Here is a 24,549-nt window from a genome sequence, read left to right on the forward strand (position 1 = left end):
TTAAATACTAGTATGTTAGTTTCACCACAGAACATTGAAACAACCAATACGGGACACTAAACGGCACCTCAGACCACTCGTATAGTTTCGGACATGACAGAAGTCTGCCTTGGTGATGGTGCTCTAGTTTCACCTCATAACATATGGGCAAATAATTATAGCTTAAGGCTGGGATCATAACAAAAGTCCCCTTCCCCTTCTGTGTAGAGAGAAATGGAAAAAGCCCAGATGGATTTTATTCTGGGTGACGTAAGAACGCTTTTGTAATTATAACTTACGCAATGATAATGAGGTGGGGGAGAGGGAGGGAGAGAAGTATTACAATGGCACTAGAGACCACACAGCGTAATCATGTGGTTTCCCAATTCTACACTGAATTGACTATGTGGTTTCCTGAGTCCATATGCCTCTGTTTTCAATGAAAACGATGCGTGAATGTTTCTGACATTACCCCAGGGCTCCTTTAAAGTCACTGTTTTGGCGGCAGTTTGCATCTTCCTTTACAGCAATTAATTCAATTAAGTATTACTAATATTAGTCTTAAGTGAGTTATCGGAAACTATGATTGTCGATTGTTATCTGAATCCATTGTCTGAAATGATCTTTGTTAGCTTTTAAGAGGTAAATTCAGTGCCAGGAACTCCCCCATATTTGCTCTATAACAGATCAGTAACATTAAACGACTATATCAGATCACGCCCCAGTCGAATTAGCTGAATTGCATCCCCCAAAAAAACATATTTATTTTTTAAAGCACAGCATATCTACCATGTCCCTCTTTTGAACCATGTTCAAAAATACAACAAATACAATCAATTTAGAGAGGAATTGTTGATATTCTGACATGATAATAAAACCTGTTTTCTACAATGTTGAATAAAAAAACGTAACCTTACGTTCCTTTCACTCAAAGTTATTCCACAGCATAATAATTTGGCGAGGATGATTGACGGGTCCAGATTTGGTCCTGAATAAAATGAGGCACATTTCTGTTATTTCTTATGTATTTTGGCAGCTGTTCTTGTGGAGGAATGAGTAAGCAGGTGTATAACATAGTATAGTACACTCAGAAAGACAGTATCCAATTGTCAATCTGTCTTGATGATGAGACACAACAGATCTTAACTATGTGTCAAAATCTCTAATTTGTAAAGTTATTAAAGTACTAGAACCACAATGCACACAAAAACTAAGAAAAAACAACAGGACTGATATCCACACTGATATGAATAAATTTAGATTAGATTGTATTGATACAAATTCTCACTAGGTCTTAAGGGGGAAATTCACTTTGCAACGAGGTGCAATTGTTTTTGATTTGAGGAATAGTTATCTTCAATAGCGGGCAAAACATTGTGAGAAAGACAGATTCTAGTTGCAAGTCACGTATTCAATGATACTGAAATCAAGAAGTGACACATTAGCAAGCACAAGTATACTGTCATGTACCAAAGTCTACATTTCCTACATCCCTCCAATTCTTTCTCAAATCAAAAACAGTGGCGAGTGGCGCAGTGGTCTAAGGCACTGCATCGCAGTGCTAGCTGTGTCACTAGGAATCCAGGCTCGAATCCAGGTTCGAATCCAGGCTCTGTCGTAGCCGGCCGCGACCGGGAGACCCATGGGGCGGCGCACAAGTCGTCCAGGGTAGGGGAGGGAATGGCCGGCAGGGATGTAGCTCAGTTGGTAGAGCATAGCGTTTGCAACGCCAGGGTTGTGGGTTCGATTCCCATGGGGGGCCAGTATGAAAAATAAAAAAATAAAAAATAAATCATGTATGGACTCACTAACTGTAAGTCGCTCTGGATAAGAGCGTCTGCTAAATGACTTAAATGTAAAATGTTATATCCATTGCATTGAAATCAATCAAAAAAGAATGGCAATAAAGCCAACATAACACAGTAGCATGCAGCTATACCCTTCATCCTAACAAGAAACTAAAACAAACTTAAATATTCAAATAAAAACCAAACACATCAAGTTTTCTTCAGGTCAGTAGCCACACAGTCAAATAAATAGAGCTAAAGGGGTTGTCTGACTAAGAATCAACATGGCACTAGAGATTACACCAATGAGCGCACTAGAGGCCAGCCGGGGTGCCCTGATTGGTCAACTGCACTTTGGCAATGATGGTTAGTTAAGAGGGACCAGATACTGACATTGACCATTTGTGGTCAGGGTTGAGAAGTGGTTGACCGCAAACAGATAGGGATCTATCATTTCAAACTGGGGTTAGTAAGTGGAGGTAAAAAGGTTAATATGTGAACACATGTCTGTGAAGGAATATGATCGTCGTACACCACATCTATACAAGAGGACAGCAGTGTGAATGTAAATGTGTTGCTACTTTTAAATGGGGGTTGAAACAAACAGAATAATGCCAACAGCACCCCAATGTAAAATAAAAAACGGTCTGATTTCTGACTTCCTATTGAACATATGTGTGTCTCTTACTGCAACTTGAACAAAACAAACAAACATTTCAATACTGAGTAACAAGCCACTGCAAAACGCTTTTAAATAAATAAATAATTGGGACGGTTGCGAAGGGCAGCACTGTTTCTGGCAGTGTTGAATAGAAATCTATGGGGTTCTCTTTTAGAAGGGCACATCACAAAAAGCCAAACTGAACCTAAAAGGAACCCAAAAAGAAGAGGCAGTCCTTCCACTTTCCCCCTGGCACTGTAAGGCAGTCCAACCTGTAGCATTTGCAGGGTTGTCATCGTCAAGCCAAACAAAGGTCAAAGTTCACCACTCAATCACCTCGATTCCCCTAAGCTCAGATGGCTGGCGGGGAAAAGTCAGGGGTCAGGGATGAAAGTTCTCGCTTAGAATCATTTTTTTAACGTCCCGCCGACGTTAGTTTTCCTCACTTTCTCCCACCCCCGGGTGAAGAAATGTAACGAAACCCTTGAAAAACGCAAATATCACAAAAGAAATTCTGTCAGGATGTGGTTTCGGATGTTGTTTTGTTTTAGAGTTCAGCGTTTTGAGGCGGCGTTGCATGCTGGTTGCCGGAGGTCACGAGGGGACGGCGTGGTGCGTGGAGCTGGCCAGGAGCCAGAGCAGGGCTAGCTGCAGCGCCACCATGGCCAACAGGGACGGGCTCAGAGCGGACGCCCCACCACAGTCAAAGTCCTCCTCCTGTGACCACGGCAACAAGTGGGGAGGAGGAAGGTGGCAGGGGGACAAGTTAGTGACAGACACAACCAAGTTGACCCTGCTGACTAAAAGGAAATGGGTTGAATAGGGGTACAGCAGCCCAGTATGTCTTACATGTCTTACGTATTCATAAAGCTATGTGTGATGACTGAATATAGCAAGGTATAATGGTACTAGACTGCATATTCACACTGAATAGAGAATGGAGTATCTATGGAATAATTGTAATCTGAGTATGGAATAATCCATGTCTGATAATCTGATGTCTGATAATCTGATGTCTGATAATCTGTACAGCTCTATTGAGTGGAACGTATTAACAAAACATATTTTCAGATAGCTCAAATATATATATATATTTTATATATAGCTCAAAAAAATAAAGGGAACACTAAAATAACACATCCTAGATCTGAATGAATGAAATAATCTTATTAAATACTTTTTTCTTTACATAGTTGAATGTGCTGACAACAAAATCACTCAAAAATTATCAATGGAAATCAAATTTATCAACCCATGGAGGTCTGGATTTGGAGTCGCCCTCAAAATTAAAGTGGAAAACCACACTACAGGCTGATCCAACTTTGATGTAATGTCCTTAAAACAAGTCAAAATGAGGCTCAGTAGTGTGTGTGGCCTCCACGTGCCTGTATGACCTCCCTACAATGCCTGGGCATGCTTCTGATGAGGTGGCGTATGGTCTCCTGAGGGATCTCCTCCCAGACCTGGACTAAAGCATCCGCCAACTCCTGGACAGTCTGTGGTGCAACGTGGCGTTGGTGGATGGAGCGAGACATGATGTCCCAGATGTGCTCAATTGGATTCAGGTCTGGGGAACGGGCGGGCCAGTCCATAGCATCAATGCCTTCCTCTTGCAGGAACTGCTGACACACTCCAGCCACATGAGGTCTAGCATTGTCTTGTATTAGGAGGAACCCAGGGCCAACCGCACCAGCATATGGTCTCACAAGGGGTCTGAGGATCTCATCTCGGTACCTAATGGCAGTCAGGCTACTTATTGCGAGCACATGGAGGGTTGTGCGGCCCCCGAAAGAAATGCCACCCCACACCATGACTGACCCACCGCCAAACCGGTCATGCTGGAAGATGTTGCAGGCAGCAGAACGTTCTCCACGGCGTCTCCAGACTCTGTCACGTCTGTCACATGTGCTCAGTGTGAACCTGCTTTCATCTGTGAAGAGCACAGGGCGCCAGTGGCAAATTTGCCAATCTTGGTGTTCTCTGGCAAATGCCAAACGTCCTGCACGGTGTTGGGCTGTAAGCACAACCCCCACCTGTGGACGTCGGGCCCTCATACCATCCTCATGGAGTCTGTTTCTGACCGTTTGAGCAGACACATGCACATTTGTGGCCTGCTGGAGGTCATTTTGCAGGGCTCTGGCAGTGCTCCTCCTGCTCCTCCTTGCACAAAGGCGGAGGTAGCAGTCCTGCTGCTGGGTTGTTGCCCTCCTACGGCCTCCTCCACGTCTCCTGATGTACTGGCCTGTCTCCTGGTAGCGCCTCCATGCTCTGGACACTACGCTGACAGACACAGCAAACCTTCTTGCCACAGCTCGCATTGATGTGCCATCCTGGATGAGCTGCACTACCTGAGCCACTTGTGTGGGTTGTAGACTCCGTCTCATGCTACCACTAGAGTGAAAGCACCGCCAGCATTCAAAAGTGACCAAAACATCAGCCAGGAATCATAGGAACTGAGAAGTGGTCTGTGGTCACCACCTGCAAAACCAGTCCTTTATTGGGGGTGTCTTGCTAATTGCCTATAATTTCCACCTGCTGTCTATTCCATTTGCACAACAGCATGTGAAATTTATTGTCAATCAGTGTTGCTTCCTAAGTGGACAGTTTGATTTCACAGAAGTGTGATTGACTTGGAGTTACATTGTGTTGTTTAAGTGTTCCCTTCATTTTTTTGAGCAGTGTAATTTGCTATATCATAAAATAAATAATCATTTGTTACAGAGAAATTAGGAAACAAGGAGCTGCGTTAGCTACCATCTAGATTAGTAAACACATGTCAGTAGACAAACACAAGAACCAGATAAAGAGAGATGGACAGAAATACAAACTATGATACAGAGAGAAAGAGATAGGGAGAGAGATTTAAAGAGAGAGAGATAGATATAGAAAGAGAGTAAAAAAGAGAGATTGAGAAAGAGATAAAAAGAAAAGAAGCATAGAGAGAGAGAAAAAAAGAGAGAGAGAGTGCTTGATGGGACTGACCCGAGACAGCACATGAACAGTGGCAGCAGTAACATGAGCAGAGAGGAGGCCAATGGAGAGCCAGCGCTCGTCCGGCACATGTGCTCATCCTAACCATCAACAGCCAATCAAAGAGCAGGAAAGAAACAAAGAGAGAAAGAGAAAGTCATGCAGCAAACATTCCACAGTTAGCAGTTAGAAAGTCCATGTGCAAAGAACGGAGAAAACTGAACACGTGAAGAGATAGAAACAGAGAGAAGCATCTAAATAGGAGGAAGGTGTGTGTGTGTGTGTGTGTGTGTGTGTGTGTGTGTGTGTGTGTGTGTGTGTGTGTGTGTGTATGTGTGTATGTGTGTAGGAGAAAGAGAAAGAGTGCAAGCATAAGAAGTTAACACCCTCATGAAAACTTTGAGAAACCAAAAGGTTTTGCCACTGGGACAAACCAAAGCATTAAAGCGCAGAGATTTCACACACAAAGGATTTTAGTCGTTAACAGTACATATTTGCTTACTCTTGAACCATACAGTGCATTATGTAAATACCAGCCAATCAGTTGTATTTGTGTGGGAAATCTCTGCACATATAGTAACCCAAAGAGGCAGCCATTTTGAGTAAAAGATGGAAAATTATCAAGAGAAAATGATGCACAAAGAGAAAAGCACATGCATTGTGAAAACATATTAGTGTATTGAGAGTTTGAGTTTGTGACGTTAAATTTGACGTTTGCCATTTTTAAACACAGAGGATGACAAAATAATAACGGTGACTTACCCTCTCGTTGTTATCGAAACAGGCATCTGGACCTTTCCGGAACCTTGGTTTCTCAGCCATTTCACATGGGTCTGGTCCCTCAGCTACATCAACCCATTCAGGAAATAAACCATTTGTTTTGGTAGCTCAGTTGGTTAGAATATATACTGAACAAAAATCGAAACGCAACATGTAAAGTGTTGGTCCTATGTTTCATGAGCTGAAATAAAAATGTTTTGTATTATTATTTTCCATACACACAAAAAGCTTATTTCTCTCAAATGTTGTGCACAAATTTGTTTACATCCCTGTTAGTGAGCATTTATCTTCTGCCAAGATAATCTATCCACCTGACAGGTGTGGCATATCAAGAAGCTGATGAAACAGCATGATCATTATGCAGGTGCTGGGTCAATAAAAGGCCACTCTAAAATGTGCAGTTTTGTCACACAACACAATGCCACAGATGTCTCAAGTTTTGAGGGAGCGTGCAATTGGCATGATGACTGCAGGAATGTCCACCAGGGCTGTTGCCAGATAATTGAAGGTTCATTTATCTACCATAAGCCGCCTCCAACGTCATTTTAGAGAACTTGGCAGTACGTCCAACCGGCCTCACAACCGCAGACCACGTGTAACCACGCCAGCCCAGGACCTCTACATCCTGCTTCTCCACCTCCCGGGATCGTCTGAGATCGGCTGATGAAACTGTGGGTTTGCACAACCAAATAATTTCTGCACAAACGATCAGAAACCGTCTCAGGGAAACTAATCTGCGTGCTTGTCGTCCTCACCAGGGTCTTGACCTGACTGCAGTTTGGCGTCGTAACCGACTTCAGTGGGCAAAGGCTAACCTTCGATGGCCACTGGCACGCTGGAGAAGTGTGCCCTTCACAGATGAATCCCGGTTTCAACTGTACTGGGCAGATAGCAGACTGATGTTTGCTGATGTCAACAATGTGAACAGAGTGCCCCAATGGTGGGGTTATGGTATGGGCAGGCATAAGCTACGGACAACGAGCACAACTGCATTTTATCGATGTCAATTTGAATGCACAGAGATGACATGACGAGATCCTGAGGCCCGTTGTCGTGCCGTTCATCCGCCACCATCACCTCATGTTTCAGCATGATAATGTACGGCCCCATGTCGCAAGGATCTGTACACGATTTCTGGAATGCTCTGGATCGACTTGTACGACAGTGTCTTCCAGTTCCCGCCAATATCCAGCAACTTCGCAGCCTTTGAAGAGGAGTGGAACAACATTCCACAGGCCACAATCAACAGCCTGATCAACTCTATGCGAAGGACATGTGTTGCGCTGCTTGAGGCAAATGGTGGTCACACCAGATACTGACTGGTTTTCTGATCCACGCCCCTACTTTTCTTTTTCTTTTTAAGTGTATCTGTGACCAAGAGATGCATATCGCTATTCCTAGTCATGTGAAATCCATAGATTAGGGTCTAATGCATGAATTTCAATTGACTGATTTCCTTATATGAACTGTAACTCAGTAAGATCTTTTAAATTGTTGCATGTTGCGTTTATATTTTTGTTCAGTGTAGTTCTTGCATCACCAGATATTGTGGGCACAGAATTAAACAGAACACTATTAGATTGTATCTCTATGGCTGTGGGTTTCCCACATGGTGGCCACACATACCGAATCAATATCACTAAGAGCCAACTTGGATAGAACTGGATGAAAGCAACTAGTAAATTACCAAATCAAATTAAATATCAAGCCATAACATTCATCTAAATGTGAAAGAACAAAAGGAACAGATGCTTTCAGAATGAAAATACACGTTATTTCGGGAGCAAATCAAATAGCCTCTTCTGAAACCCTTTTGGCTGCCATTTTGAATTGATGTGAATTTTCATTAGGCTCTTTCCATAATTGGCCACTGCCCTGGTGTCTTGGAGGGGATATGATGGATTTGTTCGTAAGCCTTTCAGAGTGGATTAGCCTTCGCTATCATCTGCCACAGAGAGAGAGAGACAGAGAGAGAGAGAGAGAGAGAGAGAGAGAGAGAGAGAGAGAGAGAGAGAGAGAGAGAGAGAGAGAGAGAGAGAGAGAGAGAGAGAGAGAGAGAGAGAGAGAGAGAGAGAGAGAGAGAGAGAGTCAGTACAGGTCTGAGGTTGGGTCCAAATGCCCAAATCTTCACTTAGCCACAGAGGAAGTTCTGATCTGTTTTGTACTCTGCTTGTAAAAGCCAAGAATATAGGGATCAACTGCTAGTAGGATAAAAAAAACTGTACAACTTACTTTTACAACTGTACACCTCTTAAGAATTAAATGAATAATAATCTGGTTCGTTGTGATTATTTTAAGAAGAGTTACTGTATATACAAAGACCAGTAAACTACAACTAACATACTGTAAGTAGTACAAATGAACTATACAACGACATTAGATATTAATATATTACTACTACTAACTTTAGTGCTCTATTGACCATATGTTTAAAGGATACAAGGCTGCTCGGCCTGTATTAAGGGCTTGGGGTCACATGACATGCAGGTGAGTTTGGCGTCGGCGATGACAAACACCAGGTTGGTCTTCCACAGCTTCTCAGCATGGAACATCCTGGATCGAGACAGAGACGAGACACAGAGGAGACGCTGTGAGACAGTCTGGGATTATGAAAGACTGGGAACTACAATACTAGGGTTGCAAAATTCTGAAACTTTCCCTAATATTTACATGTTTTCCAGAAATCCCAGTTGGAAGATTCCCGGAATCAAATTTTATATCATATTTCAAGTGAAATACCCTTATGTTCCAAGGAAAACATAAGTGTCTGAATGAATTGAGTCTACCAACCAAACATGAGCTGCATCCTACCTTGAAGGGTCGGCGTGCGGGCAACACTGTCTGCTTATATATTGTCCAAGCTCTAGTCTTAAATTACACCGGCCTCAGACCATGGCAGACCATAGCGGAAACACGCGCCGGCAGTTTTGAGTTTAGACAAAAATTGACCTTCTTTATGGTGGTCGTTAAATGGCGACGTGTGCAAAGCTAATGCACAGCAACACAGTGCGGCAGGCAACCCATTAGACAGCACAAGGGGGCCTTAAAACAGCAAACGCACCGCCAAGATGGTGGTCTGCCTTGCAGCATGGTCACTCCACCTCACCTTTAAGGCATGTGGAGTTTACTACCTCCTCGGCCCAGGGGACTCCATTTTGTCATTTGAGTTGCTGGTTTTATTCGGTTGAGTGCAATGCACTAGCAGCACTAGCAGCACTAGCAGAGCACACCAAGACTATATAACAAGAGCACTTTCTAATGAAATTGCACGCAACCTGTGTGAAGAGGTTGTTTGTAGTCTCAGTGACTTAGTTATGTGGTGGGGAGGAGGGAATGAAGGTGCTTGTATTCAATTGAGGGACTCCGATTCCCAAGATTCTTTGCATCCAACATTCAACCCATTGTGCACTAGTAGTACACTACCACATTACCATTTCAGATGTATCCACAGTCATTAAAACCAATTGTATGGCAGCAACATCTTTAGATAGGATCCTATGCCCTGCTATTGGAACTGAACTGTCAGAGGTAATGTGGGTCAAGCACATTCCACTGTCTTGAATATGCACTGCTGGTTTAGAGCAGGCATGATAGCAATAAGCCAGTGCCTCAGCCTTTTCCCTTCTGAGCCACATATAATAATTCCTTCTATTGAGGTAGAGTTGTACTTGGCTCTTGGTGGGTTCATATATAATAAGTGTGATGAGCAATGATCCCTCAAATTTATTTCGGCACTGAGCAAATTTCAGGTCTGCTCAGCGCAAACTTTCTGTGCAACTTCTGGTGTGTATTTACTGTGAACACTGAGGCTGTACCCACTTTAAGTTACAGTTATAACAGTGGCCAAGTAGGCACCTGTGACTATTTATCATAATGTAGGCCTATCAGAGTGGCCTACCATCAAAAACAATGGAGAAAATGCATCCCATAACATCTTAACATGGAAATAGCTGTTCTATGATTCAGCCTACAGTAGCAGCCAATGTGTGGTGTTCAATGTAGGCCTACTAACCGTGAGACTTTGGAGAGAAAAAAAACATGCAGGACTTGACATTAACCTGTTTATCCACTTGTCCTTCAGACAAGGAGGTGACTGAAAATGTGTTGTTTGATGCAAGAATCCACTTTACAAAATAAAATGCATTATTATTCCCATACCATTATTACAGAGAATCAGACAAATTAAGCTACCCTCTGCCTATTGGCTTCCTAGCTTATTCAAGACCTTCTCTGCCCTTTTAAGAAAATAAAAAAGCTCTTTACCTGACTTGCTTTTCAAAAATGGCTAGAAATGCAAACGTTTTGTGCTCTTGTAGGAATATGAACAACTGTGCAAATGTGGCTACATGCAGCTCTCGCTTTGTTCTCAAAACAAGCGCATCTACTCACGACCTCTCATGCTGTAAACACAGTCCAGTTGAAAGTGAATGGCACAGATCCATATATGGCAATGGTCTATTTGCACATAGGCCTACTGCAGCTCTGATTAGTTATGCCGCACCATGGAATAGAGTGTGGAGTATGGGCCTGAGTCGTGCCTGTCAATGCAATAGAATCCTACTCCAATGCGCTTCCTACAAGAAAATCTCTTGCATAGTTAGTTTTGCTTCGGTATGTTGCATTGAAAGTGGCTAAAATTGCGTTGATTTGATCACAATTCCCACAGAGGGAAACATTGATGAATGTTGTGTGAAGTTCAATCTCGTGCGGGGGAGCTGTGCGCCCCCTAGAGGGAACATTGTTGATGAGATTTTACCAAGGTTATGTTCAGCTGGGTACGCCATACCACGTTTTGCAATGGAAAATGGAATTCTATGTTGCTATTGGACAAGTTTAGGTAGTGCCTACACATTTCTAAAAATTTTCTCCCTACTACAAAGGACCCTGGAGTGTGTAAAGTAGGTTGCAGTGACTGACAGCTCTCACCTGGAGCAGTTTTCACAGTCTAGCGTTCCTCTGAAGGACTTTTCATCGTTGTCATAGAAGTACTGAGTCTGCTCTGTGATACAGCTCTCCTTGGACATGTCAGGTATTTCGTCATCGGTGTCCGCTGTGGAACACACAGCACACACACACACAAATGGAACACATGCACACACCACACACGCACACACACACAAACACACATTGTCATGGGTTATGTCCATAGAACACACTGAGAAGACAAATTACTGTTCAGTTGCCCTGGTAGCCAAAACATACAGAAATCCATCTACATTTGAACATTATTATTTCTCAATTAATATTCCTGGCATAGCTCATCATTGCTTGATGAATAACTTGCCATGCTCTGAGAATACCATATTTACTTTCATAACAACAACGCCAATACTTTTTATTAAGGGCCCGACATGCTAAATAGAAAAGGGCATTTTATTACAACGTAATTTTTAATGAGATCATCCTTAAAAACCTAATTTTAAAAAAATTCTCAGAAGAGTTGGGAATCTCACCTGCGTGCAGGAAATTAGGGAACGTTATGCTAACCAACAACTGCTGTAGTATCGACCTAGGGAATCAAAGTACACAAATGATTACTGGGTACCTCTTAACAGATCATTCAACAAATCTTTTGTCCGTGACAGAATAAATACTCACATACCATCACAACCAACATTTCTTACAGATTTTCATTCAGATGGTGAGTTTATTGGCTTACATTTCATAATAAAAAAGCCTTCATGTGGAAAAATATGACAATGCGTTAGCCTCCCTGTAAACATAGTTAATCCTGAATAATTTTATTGGACATAATTTAAGACACACAGCTAATGAAATCAGGACAGAAGGCAAGCTAGTGTAAACAAAGTGTGATTACAACTGCTCTGGGACCTGTAGAATCTGTGTATCTTTACATCTGCACTGGGAACAGTGTTAAAGAACCAAGAGTTGGGTCTCACCAGGCTGCTGCTGATGCTAACCATCCAATGTTCAAAATGTCTGCTATGGTGGGCTGCAAGGGACAAAAAGGTTGGGTATTTCAAAACACATTAAAAAACATATTTTCACAAGGTGAAAGCCAAGCGAAACTTCAGGTAATCTAAACAACTCCCAATAACTAAATATTCCATTTAAAACCACACATTTTGAACCTGGGCTTAAACCTTATGTAAACATCCTGATTGTGCTGGCAAAGCAAGACTCGAGCCGAGGCATTTGCCAAGTTCGCGGACACCGACTCCGATCCAGACAAGATTTTGGGAGGGAATTAGCACAGAGCCCACCACAACAGATGCTAGTGTAAATCTACAAAGTGAAAAGGAACAACAAGCAGGTTGTGGTTTGAAGGAAAGAACAGCCATGTTGTTTTGATTATGATTAGCATGCAATGCTCTGGTCTAGTGACTCAGGCCTGTGTCCATTCTTTCCATGTTGATAGAGTTTAGTCATCAACCATGTTAAAAGTAATATCAAAGTCATATCAAAAGCTATTATCTACATTTGTCATCAACAGCTATATCTTTGATCTAAATTTGTAGTCAAAATCTATTTGTGAGTAACGATGAAAATGTAGATCAAAGTCTACAAAGATTCTGTGTGTTAATTGATACAAATGTATGATACAAATCTACATCGACCTAAATCGTTCTGTAAATGACTTTAAATTAAAGTGATAGTTCACTCCAAAATTGATGTTTGTCAGAAGTTTACAGACCACAAAAGTGGTGTAATTTTGGTTGTATAGATCAAGCTATAGATGTGCTACCTTAATTTGATCAATATTTTGTTGCAGAGAATTTTCCAGTGCAGTAGGAATGAAAACTTGTAGTGTATTCAAGGTTTATAAAGGCTTCTAAAGTTAGTAATTTCTACTTTAACATTTCTGACTTGATTTGCCCTAACGAAAAAAGTATCAACCACTACAAAAATTACAATTAATTATAATACACATAAAAATTCACATTTCCTGTTGCTGCATAATTATTTTCCTGCTGCAAGAAACTGGTCAAATTAAGATAGTACATCTGTATATACCTTAAATTAGATTGTGCGCATCTTTCCCATTAGTTTGAGGCAAATAGCCAGATCTACACAACAAATGGCTTTAGACATGGACTTATCACCTTATCAAATAGCCCGATCTACACGACAAATGGCTTGAGACATATCACCTTGATCTTAGACTACGTTTGACGTCTAAAAACATCTGTTTTGATTTTAGAGTGAACCATCACTTTAAAATCCAATTCTATCGCTTGTTATTCACAAAGTGAACTACCCCTTTAAGATCCCATATACAACAGCTTCAAAATAGTCTTAGAGCTCCCGAACACTTATTGCACTCCAAGTGTTACCCAAAGACATTACTCTGACTTTAACTGCTCAAACTGCTCTTACTCGTTACCCCGCGTTTCCCCTGGTGTCCGTCTAATCTGTATTTATGGTTATTTATGGTCCTCTGCTGACGGTGTGTGTGTATGTGTGTGTGTGTGTGTGTGTGTGTGTGTCTCTGGCTTATGTAACTCACCGCGTAGACTGAGCGCAGGCCCGCCGCGGACCCCTTGCTCTCCCTCTTGGGGTCGCAGACCGACTGGTAGTCGTACGTCTTGTTGAGCGTGAACAGAGACATGTTGACCAGGTTGACCATGAGGATAGGGTCGATCATCCCGAAGAACTGGCCGATCTGGGGGGGGGGAAGGAGATGTGCAAGCACAATGCACATGTAAGTGCACATGAACACACACAGACAAACACAGATTTACGCAGATACATTGGACGCACACACACACAACACACACACACAACACACACACATCTGTGAGTTCCCAGTGCCCATATAAACATTTATAATAGACTACTAGACAGTATAAAAATTAATACAAATTTAGGGGCAGTGAAATGTGTTATTCTACAGGGTCAGCCATAGTGGTACGTTGCCCCTGGAGCAAATTAAGGTTACGTTCCTTGCTCAAGGGCACATCGACAGGTTTTTCACCTTGTTGGTTCGGGTATTTGAACCAGCCACCTTTCGGTTACTGGCCCAAAGCTCTACCCACTAGAATACCTGCCACTCTTTATAATTGACGGATATACACTGAGTGTACAAACCATTAAGAACAACTTCCTAATTTTGAGTTGCACCCCCTTTTGCCCTCAGAACAGCTTCAATTCGTCGGGCACACTATAAGGTGTCGAAAGCGTTCCACAGGGATGCTGGCCCATGTTGACTCCAATGCTTCCCACAGTTGTGTCAAGTTAGCTGGATGTCCTTTGGGTGTTGGACCATCATTCTTGATACACACGGGAAACTGTTGAGTGTGCAGTTCTTGACACACTCAAATCGGTGCGCATGGAATCTACTACCATACCCCATTCAAAGGCACTTAAATATTTTGTCTTGCACATTTAACCTGTCTCCTCCCCTTCATCTACACTGATTGAAGTGGATTTAACAAGTGACATCAATAAGGGATCATAGCTTTCACCTGGATTCACCTGGTCAGTCTATGTCATGGAAAGAGCAGGTGTTCCTAATGTTTTGTACACTCAGTGTATAACCCAGGTGATTTGAGTAAAAATCCTGTCCAGGACTGACCAGTCCATAAATGCCCCCCTCTGATAGGCTAGTGTGGCTCAGCATTTCAAAAAATCACGTTGTAATATTTTAAGGATTTCCTTAGCATTTTCATTTTTTTTTTAGGAGATAAAAACATAAACGCTTTAATCTTGGTGAAGTCATCTCAGATCTCATGAGTGCTCGTACACACACACATTTTTAAAACACACGCACACATGAACACATGCACTCCCGCGCACGCACACAATCCCACACAGTCAGTTAATCACCCCTGGCTCACCCAGCTGATATGTAGCAGTGGGATTCAGTTTAATCAAATTAACACAGTCTACCAGGCATCCTACATTAACATGAAGGAAGTGGTCACTGCACGTCTAGATGTCCCTTCGGTGTGATAGCATTGTATGTGTGTGTGCGTGTGTGTGTGATAGTGTGAGTTTGTGTGTGTGTATGTATGCGAGAACAAAAAAAACGCCCTCCTCTTCCGCTATGCAGGGTCGCGGTGAACGACCCCAAAATCACACCGCTCCCCTAATTTTGGACCCTGAAACCCCAAGATTCTGAGAAAGAGTCGGTTATGGCTCACCACGTCTGTCCAAAGGAAATATAAATCAATGCTTCTATAAAAACATGTCTCCCCTTTCCCTGTGGAATAACACAAATAATGAATTAACAGTCACAGATCTGTCGGCTGGGACCCGCCAGGACCCACTGTAGGAAACATGATTTAAGGTCGAGCGGCCTTCTCCAAACAAGGGAACCCTCGTTTTTTAGTGCTCCTGCCAAACATCTAAAGGGGACTGATTTATCCAGCGCACACCCTGATTGGGGCCTGCAGCCTGGGCCGCATGAAAAACATTTATTCAAGTGGTAGAGTGAGGGGCCCACACTGGGTGTAGTGTGTGTGTGTGTGTGTGTGTTGGGGGGGGGGGATTAGGTGAAGTTAGGTTCAGATATGGTTTGAGTGGGTTGAAGTGCATATGGGGTTAGGTTGTATAAGGTTGGGACATGTTGGGTAAACTTAGTCAGGGTCAGGTTGATTTGAGTGTTGACTATGGGTTGGGTAGGGCTGAACAAGGTAATTGCAATGGAATAAGAGTTGGATGAGAGACTCACCTGACTGATGTATTCATCCCGATTGGCCATGACCAGGAATCCCCCATCATCCAGGATGACACAATCCACATGCTGGAATCATACAGAGATAACGGGATAAACCATCATCATGTAGGGGGAGGTAGAATTAGATAATTTTCAATCATTATTTGCATGCTCAATTAAGTCATCTTAATTTAATAGTTGTATTTGTCTTAAAATTCTATCACCAATCAAATAATAATATTTAATGTAGTTGTATAATCAATCAAATTATCTTACCTCATCATTCCTCTGACAACCACAGATCTCGTCCTTACACTGTAGGAGACAGGAAAAGTTTTAATTTCAGACACAAGGAGTTAATTAAGAATCATTATGAAATAATGTAAATCTACTTACGTTCATCTTCAGAGTAGCATTGATGAAGTTGGTCATCCAGGTATTGATGTCCAGTTTCACTCCCACAACTGCAATCAACCACAGAACCACCACGACATTACAGTTCCATTATGGTCTGAACTAAACACCAACCACAACTTTTCTGTTCAATTATGCACTGGACAGAAACAAGTCAATGAATGGAGATACCAGTCTGGCTAGAAGTCAAAGAAGACCTCCTGACATTGTCTGGGTTGTGTTCATTAGGCACCAACCAGTAGAAAACTGACTGAAACAGTAAGGGACTACGTGGACATTATTTTTAATGGTTTCTGTTGCAAATGTTTAAAAGAAATGTATGGTTGTGTGCCCAATTAAACACAAACCTGGTGTGTTGAGTCCTTACCTGCTGGTTTGAGTCTGACTCCATCAATGTCCAGATTCACTGCTCTGCTCACCAGGACTGAGTCCTCAGTCACTGAGACAAGAGAGGGAACAGAAGGGGTCAGCTAGGACAGACAGACAGACACACACACACACACACACACACACACACACACACACACACACACACACACACACACACACACACACACACACACACACACACACACACACACACACACACACACACACACACACAAACACAAACACAAACACAAACACAAACACACACAAACACACACACACACACTCCATTGATTTACTGTTGGTGTCCTCCTGGTAGGGTGTAGGTGTGAAGATGTAGATGTCATTGTCCAGACTCCTCTTATAGAAGCTTGACTCGTACGTCTCTGGGTCCTCTGTCCAGTCTAGTCCAGCACTGAAAAACACACCCATACTCAGTTGCATTAACATTAATACTACATATTTATCAAGTGAGCAAACATTCCTATGGAACAGAATATACTGAATGTAAATTAATGATCAAGTTTAACTGCTCTACAATAAGCTTTATAGGTAGTTATCGTCATTAGAGCAATGGATAGAGAGAGAGAGAGCTGAGAGAGATAGCTGAGAGAGAGAGAGAGCTGAGAGAGAGGGAGAGAGCTGAGAGCGGGGGAGAGAGCTGAGAGAGAGAGAGTGCTGAGAGAGTGAGAGTGAGAAAGAGAGCTGAGAGAGAGAAAAGGAGAGATAGGCATACTTTTTGGGATAAATGCGAGTGATTCCTCCATCAGTGGCCACAAACCTGGCCAGGACTCCATTTCTGAAAGGAATAGGAAAAAACAACAACAACAAATCAATGTGTGTACAAAACACAGGAAGTTGGTGGCACCTTAATTGGGGAGGACGGGCTCGTGGCAATGACTGGAGCAGAATCAGTGGGATGGTATCAAATACATCAAACACATGGTTTCTATGTGTTTGATGCCATTCCATTTACTCCGTTCCAGCCATTATTATGAGCCTTCCTCCCCTCCACTGGCACAAAAGTATCCAGTCCTGCAGTGCATCTTGTTACGACACTAAAATGAAAATGTGTATCTGTTTTTCCTTGTTTATGTGTTCATAGCTAGTCTAAATAAACTTTCACAAACCACAACCTTTTAGTTTCATCAAATTGATTAAAACAAGAATGGTGCTTTTGTGTGTGGATTGTGTGCTTTCATCTGCATAGTTTGGTTGACTCACGGCATCTGATCTCTCCACTGCTTGACGAGGTCTGACGTGATCCCAGCGTCCAGCAACAATCTGTTCACCAGATCCACGTTGCCTGAAAGACAAGGAACCAACGTCACTTGGGCTTGATTCAATAATAACAGAAGGTTGAACCCCATTGACCTGTCTGCTGAGTGATCAGTTTCTGATCTTTGTCAGTATAGAGGATCTTCATTATTTTTCAATTCAATTTAGCTTTATTGATCCCTCAGGGGCAATTCTTTGGCCTTCAGACAGTGGCCACAAAAGTGACTCATCTTAATAAGAGCAGTGTCTTTGGACTGCAGGTTGGAATTTATTGTCATGAATCTTGCCCTGGGGGCATCTCTGCAGGGTGGTCACTAGCTGGCACAGCCATAAAGTCATAAAATCAGATTTGAAACCTAACCCTAACCTCATTGCTAACCCTAATGCCTAACTTTAAATTAAGACTAAAAAGCAAAGATTTTGACTTTGCAGCTGGCCCAGCTAGAGGATATTGCTCAGTTCTGCCTCCAGGACAAGACTCATGACAATAAATGTGAACCTGCCTTTGGTTTTTGAGATGGTGACCAAGAGATGAGGCCTACTGTGAGTCAGAGAGCTGTGACTCAATCTCTATAATAGTAGGCTCGATGAGAGAGGGGGATGGAGGGAAGGAAGAGGAAGGTAGATAGAGCGCGAGCGAGCGAGGGAGGTAGAGATGAGAGAGGTAGAGAGATGGCGACAGAGAGAGTAATGGGAGAAAGAGAGAGACAGAGGCAGGGAGAGAGAGAGATGGATAAAATAAAGACAGAGATGGGGAGATTATGGATAGATGATGGATCAGGTGATGGATAGATGATGGATAGATGATGGATCAGGTGATGGATAGATGATGGATCAGATGATGTATCAGATGATGATAAGATGATGGATCAGATTATGGATAAGATGATGGATAGATGATGGATCAGATGATGGATCAGATGATGGATAAAATGATGGATAAGATGATGGATCAGATGATGGATAAGATGATGGATAGATGATGGATCAGATGATGGATCAGATGATGGATCAGATGATGGATCAGATGATGGATCAGATGATGGATCAGATGATGGATAGATGATGGATCAGATGATGGATCAGATGATGGATCAGATGATGGATCAGATGATGGGGAGATGATTGATCAGATGATGGATAGAAGGAGTATAGTGGGAAAACACATTCCCAAGTTGTTTTCCAAGTAGTGTGTAAAGTCATGCACTACAATGCTGTCATCAAAAGCTTGTTAGAGTAATTATAGCAGAACAAGCACAGTCTCTGAATGTCCACCATATTATTGTGAGGTAAAGTCATTAACTAGTACTTAATAAAGAAGTGCACTTGGAGTGTGTTTGGGGGAATGTACCAAGTAATTTCCAAGACGTCCGACCTGACCAATACAACGCAAACTCACCCAACTGAACATAGACTACTACCCGATCAAAGGGGGACCCTTTTTTCTGTCGCGCGCCGCACTTTGAACCCGTTGCCGTGGCCGCTCCAGTCCATTAACGTTGAGACGCGGTAACCTTCCATTTACGACACACCACACACACAGAGAAAACAGCTGGTGTAACACTTTATTCCATCCCCCCTCTGTTCCCTCCACCTGCCCCAGTGGTTTTCATTAGGGGCTTCTGATTGAAGGCAGGCCAGGAATTCTAATGTACTTCACCGCCACTGCAGTGGCTTAAACAAGTAAAGCATGTAATGTCCGACTCCTCACCCATGCCAATCATCCCACAAGGCCTGTATACACAGCATTCCATAGTCCTGCAGAGAACACCCACCAATCTCCCAAGCAGAAATAGAGAATTAAGGGAACTAATACCCCAATTGGGGGACTTTGTTTTATTTATTATTATTACAGGGGTATTTCCAATTGAGTGTTTAAAGTGTTTGAAGTGACTTTTTCAAACCTAATAATCAGACTAGACTATACATCAGGCCTATAAACGTTACTTTTGAGAGACATCACTACATTTCTGTCCGTCCCCTGTAGCTCAGTTGGTAGAGCATGGCGCTTGTAACGCCAGGGTTGTGGGTTCGTTTCCCACGGGGGGCCAGTATGAAAATGTATGCACTCACTAACTGTAAGTCGCTCTGGATAAGAGCGTCTGCTAAATGACTTAAATGTAATTTCTAGGACAAACTTGAAAGAGAAAAAGAAAGGACTGAGTATCTTTCCAATTGAGATGGTGGAGTATCACTTTTCAGACCAATAAACATGACTTTTGAGCGACATCGCTACATTTCCAGGAAACACTTGAGAGGGAAAAGAAAGGACTGGGGCGAGTAATTAACATCTACTAGTATATCAGAGAGTAATGTGTTGCTAATGCATTGGTCAGATGTCGGAGACGGAGTCTCCACCGGTCTGAAAGCTCCGGCGTGCAGGCCTGATTTGGCCCTTTTTATTGCTCCGCTCGTGCTCTCACCTTGACGGGGTTCTGGTTTTTCTCACAAACACACAGTAATTGGACCAGTAGGTGGGGTGTGTGGGGGTATATTACTTGGCGGAGTGTGTGTGTTTGTGTGTGTGTGTGTGTGTGTGTGTGTCGTGGCAAAGCCGAGGCATCTAACACATGTGCCCTGAGGCGTGTGATGGTCAGACTGTTAGAGTTAGGCTCAAACAGGCCAACACGAGGAGGGAGGATTTCTTCAGATGGAGAAACCTGACTGTCTTTCTTCTGTATACAGTGCACTGCATAGCACCTAGCAGTCACTCCAGACCTATGGTTGACTATAGACACCCCAGGGAACAGGTTCAGTTGGCTCTCCTATGAAGACATCAATACTGTCCAAGACCCATGTTGTTCTAGTGCCTACTGAACAATGGTGTAACCGCCGAAATGTTTGCGTAACTTGTTGAGCATAATTTATGATTATTAAAGGATCATCAGAAAACATATTTCAGAGTGCTTCATTAAGTGTAATGTGTATGTTAAAAAAGAATAATGTAAAAATGTAACTGATGTCTCAATCTATTCACCACCAGTTCTGAGCAGTGAGTGTTGTAAGAGGTTAACCCAGGGATGGTGGTTGGTTAGTGGTTGGAAGAGGGAACACATGAAAGGTGTTTAGTTGTCCCTGGTGTTAGCTACTCTTTATTGGAAGGGAGAAACCCAGGGAAGGTGTTTGGTTGTCCCTGGTCTTAGCTACTCTTTGTTAGAAGGGAGAAACCCAGGGAAGGTGTTTGGTTGTCCCTGGTCTTAGCTACTCACACAGTGGGTTGTTGGGAGTCTTCCTGTCGATGTACTCGTTGAAGTCCATCAGGAACTCTGTGTTGTTTTTAGACGGCTTCAGATCCTTACAGTACTCCCTATGGGATAAAATAATGGAAACACCAATTTATATGTACAGGTAACTGCCAAAATAATGGAAACACCAAAATAAAGTGTTTTAATAGGGCGTTGAGCCACCATGGGCCAGAACAGCTTCAATGCGCCTTGGCATAGATTCTACAAGTGTCTGGAACTCTATTGGAGGGATGCGACACCATTCTTCCACGAGAAATTCCATCATTTGGTGTTTTGTTGATGGTTGAAAAATCTGTCTCAGGCGCCGCTCCAGAATCTCCCATAAGTGTTCAATTGGTTGAGATCTGGTAACTGAGACGGCCATGGCATATGGTTTACATTGTTTTCATGCTCATCAAACCATTCAGTGACCACTTGTGCCCTGTGGATGGGGGCATTGTCAAACTATGGGGGCATAGCCATGGTAGCCAAAATAATGGCCTGCCCAGTATTTTTTATACATGACCCTAAGCATGATGGGATGTTAATTAACTCAGGAACCACACCTGTGTGGAAGAACCACACCTGTGTGCTTTCAATATACTTTGTTATCCCTCATTTACTCAAGTGTTTCCTTTATTTTGGCAGTTACCTGTATATAAACCTTTCTAAAAAATAACGGTCAATCTTCTCACCTTGGTGCAATGAGAGTGTATCCATACTCCTCAAACTTGTCTTCCTGCAGGCTTTCAGAGACTGTTGAAGAGCAGAAAGCTGTGAGTCCTACAAACATCTCTCTGTGTCATACATTTTCACAGACCTTGGAACTGGAAGAAGAGTATCACACATAATTCATGTCAAGTTAACATGATGACCATTGATTGATACAGATGCTGATGAGATTTCTGGCTGATGGATCAAATGACTTCTGTTGACTGTAATAGTAGACTGTCAACTGATAGGCCATGATGATTCAGACATTATGAAGACAATCCCCAGTCCTAGACGGTCCACAGTTTGTATAGACACATGACTCCATGTCTGATAGAGAGATACAGCTTTGATGAATGTAAGTTAAGTGTTGTCTGTCAACTCCTCATTTTAAAGCATAGGGGGTGGTGGTGGGGGTGGTGGTGGGGGTATACATTCCTCTGTCCATCGTCACAGGGTGACCATACCACCCCCTCCACTCAAGGAGCTTGGTTCTTATAAGTTTGTATCTTAAAGGTGGTAAATATTATGGTAAAGACTAGGTTTGGTAGCATAGAAGACAATACAGGAAATATACTGTATGTAAAGGGGGTATACTTAGTTGACTGTGACTAGAACTAGGCCTAGAAAATCTACAGATAGCATAGCAGTGTACAGAAGAGAAAAATTAAGAATGAGACAATCTCTAATGAACAGATGCAAATCAGGTCGTGTGGGCGACATGGAACCTTGGCGTGGGAATGACTTTCCTATGAATGCTGGGAAAAACGGCAGACAGACACGACTCTTAGAACAGGAGGAGAGAGACAAGAGGAGAAGAAAATACTTGCCCTCATCCCCTGGAGTGGACAAAATCCCGGCAGAGAGAGTATGTGAAAGAGAGATGCGTCCCCATGGGTGAAGGAGGGAAAGAAGGAGGGAAGGAAAACAGAAAAAAACTGGGTAAAACCACAAGGGTCAAAGGTCAACAATATATTTTATTCACAGAGCGAGGCCTTGAATAAAGATATTGCACTCCCATCAAAAGGTTTATTCTCAAAATGTAAATGTTGGCAGATCAAGCTACAAGGGGCACGCAACGAGAGGCCTTAAATGCGGTTTAAAATGAGCATTTTAGCGATAACATTGCATTGCTTTCAATGCATTGATTTCAATTACCATTAGCATCATATTTTCTGTACTGTAATACAGTGGTAATGATGAATCCATGGGGTTATTAGTTTTGAGTAATGTTTTCATATGACAATGCCATGGAAAGAAATAGAGGATACATTCATCATGGTAACATGGAACATAATCCTATTGTATTGCTTGGATATTGCTTTGATATTCTTTAAAATATGGGCTCTTATTATTATATTGTGGTGCGGTATCTCATGGGCTAGACTTCAGACTAGTACGTGAGGTCTTTGGTAGTAATGGTTGGAAAATAATGATGTCCATGTCTAGATTCTTGGTACATCGTCAATATTTAAATTAAATTAAGTATAATATATTAATTAGACATTTATGACAGCCCCATGTTTAATTTTGTCACTTTTTTTGAAATCATAGATTGCCTCCACCTACAGTGTCTTTAAGAATGTGAATGAATGTATACAAACACAAAAGACACACAGATTTTCAATGAACCAGATACATGATCTAGGGAAAATATGTGGATAGCATGTTGAAAGCAAACATTCCATGGCAATCACATACACTTTAGAATGTAAACATGCAACCTAGAGTGATACTCAATTGAACAGTATTTGTACAATTAGGGGTGTAAGGTTGGAGAGTTTAATTACAGGGCTGGGCAAGCCGATACAATTGCAATACAGTCAAATCCATCACTAGCACATTAGAGGCTGCTGCTGCCTATAGAAATCACTGGCCACTTTAAGAAATGGAACACTAGTCACTTTAATAATGTTTACATATCTTGCATTACTCATCTCATATGTATATACTGTATTCTATAATATTCTACTGTATCTTAGTCCATGCCGCTCTGTCATTGCTCGTCCACATATGTATATATTCTTAATTCCATTCCTTATTAGATTTGTGTGTATTGGGTATATGTTGGGAAATTGTTAGATATTACTTGTTAGATATTACTGCACTGTCGGAGCTAGAAGCACAAGCATTTCACTACACCCGCAATTACATCTGCTAAACACGTGTATGTGACAAATAACATTTGATTTGATTTGATTTGAAATCAGGACGTGAATTGAAATCACAAATCGAATCAGTGTCATTATTGTCAATAACGATTTTTCTATTCTTGAATTGGAATTTCAAATCACTTCCGGTTTTGGCTGAATTTAAATGGAGCCTACCCCAACCAAATGTGTTTAGGCTGAATTTAAACGGAGCCTACCCCAATCAAATGTGTTTTGGCTGAATTTAAACAGAGCCTACCCCAAAAAAATTTGTTTAGATAAAACAACAATGGCCACTCTCAATAAAAGTAGACTATTAGTGTGTTATGTGACTCAGCGACCACATGAGACACACAACCACACACAGGGGAGACAATAGCAAACGATTCTGGTGCACACAAAAGGAGAGAGACACAGAGAGACAGACAGACAGACATACACAGAGAGAGAGAGGTGATGCTCTGTGGGGACGAGGTGGTTTCTGTCTTTCATTAAGACTATTTTACGAGGCTGTAAACCTCAGAATTATTAAAAAAGAGAAACTAAAAAAGGGAGAAACCATCCAGTCATGTGTTGTGCAAACACTCATCGCTTTCTCTTTTATGGG

General features: G+C 42.2%; 1 protein-coding gene across 2 annotated transcripts in view; it reads right to left on the minus strand.

Annotated features, from left to right (window-relative positions):
* Positions 1-1,774: 1,774 nt before the first annotated feature.
* Positions 1,775-24,549, minus strand: part of LOC121543412 (voltage-dependent calcium channel subunit alpha-2/delta-1) — a 194,254-nt gene continuing 171,479 nt past the window's right edge. Inside the window, exons 24-40 of one of the 2 annotated variants that reach the window (XM_041853257.2) lie at positions 22,623-22,631; positions 21,777-21,837; positions 21,067-21,164; positions 17,804-17,885; positions 17,316-17,378; positions 16,879-16,994; positions 16,578-16,649; positions 16,193-16,260; positions 16,073-16,111; positions 15,812-15,883; positions 13,646-13,801; positions 12,078-12,130; positions 11,631-11,686; positions 11,104-11,227; positions 8,618-8,730; positions 6,160-6,242; positions 1,775-3,144 (exon numbers count right to left, since the gene is read on the minus strand). In XM_041853257.2, the coding sequence (XP_041709191.1) occupies positions 3,022-3,144; positions 6,160-6,242; positions 8,618-8,730; positions 11,104-11,227; positions 11,631-11,686; positions 12,078-12,130; positions 13,646-13,801; positions 15,812-15,883; positions 16,073-16,111; positions 16,193-16,260; positions 16,578-16,649; positions 16,879-16,994; positions 17,316-17,378; positions 17,804-17,885; positions 21,067-21,164; positions 21,777-21,837; positions 22,623-22,631 (1,388 nt within the window). In that variant the 3' untranslated portion in view covers positions 1,775-3,021. The remainder of the gene's footprint in view (positions 3,145-6,159; positions 6,243-8,617; positions 8,731-11,103; positions 11,228-11,630; positions 11,687-12,077; positions 12,131-13,645; positions 13,802-15,811; positions 15,884-16,072; positions 16,112-16,192; positions 16,261-16,577; positions 16,650-16,878; positions 16,995-17,315; positions 17,379-17,803; positions 17,886-21,066; positions 21,165-21,776; positions 21,838-22,622; positions 22,632-24,549) is intronic. The other variant, XM_041853259.2, reaches the window with a different exon arrangement.

Source organism: Coregonus clupeaformis, chromosome 28 (genome assembly GCF_020615455.1).
Source record: "Coregonus clupeaformis isolate EN_2021a chromosome 28, ASM2061545v1, whole genome shotgun sequence".
Lineage (NCBI taxonomy): Eukaryota > Metazoa > Chordata > Actinopteri > Salmoniformes > Salmonidae > Coregonus > Coregonus clupeaformis.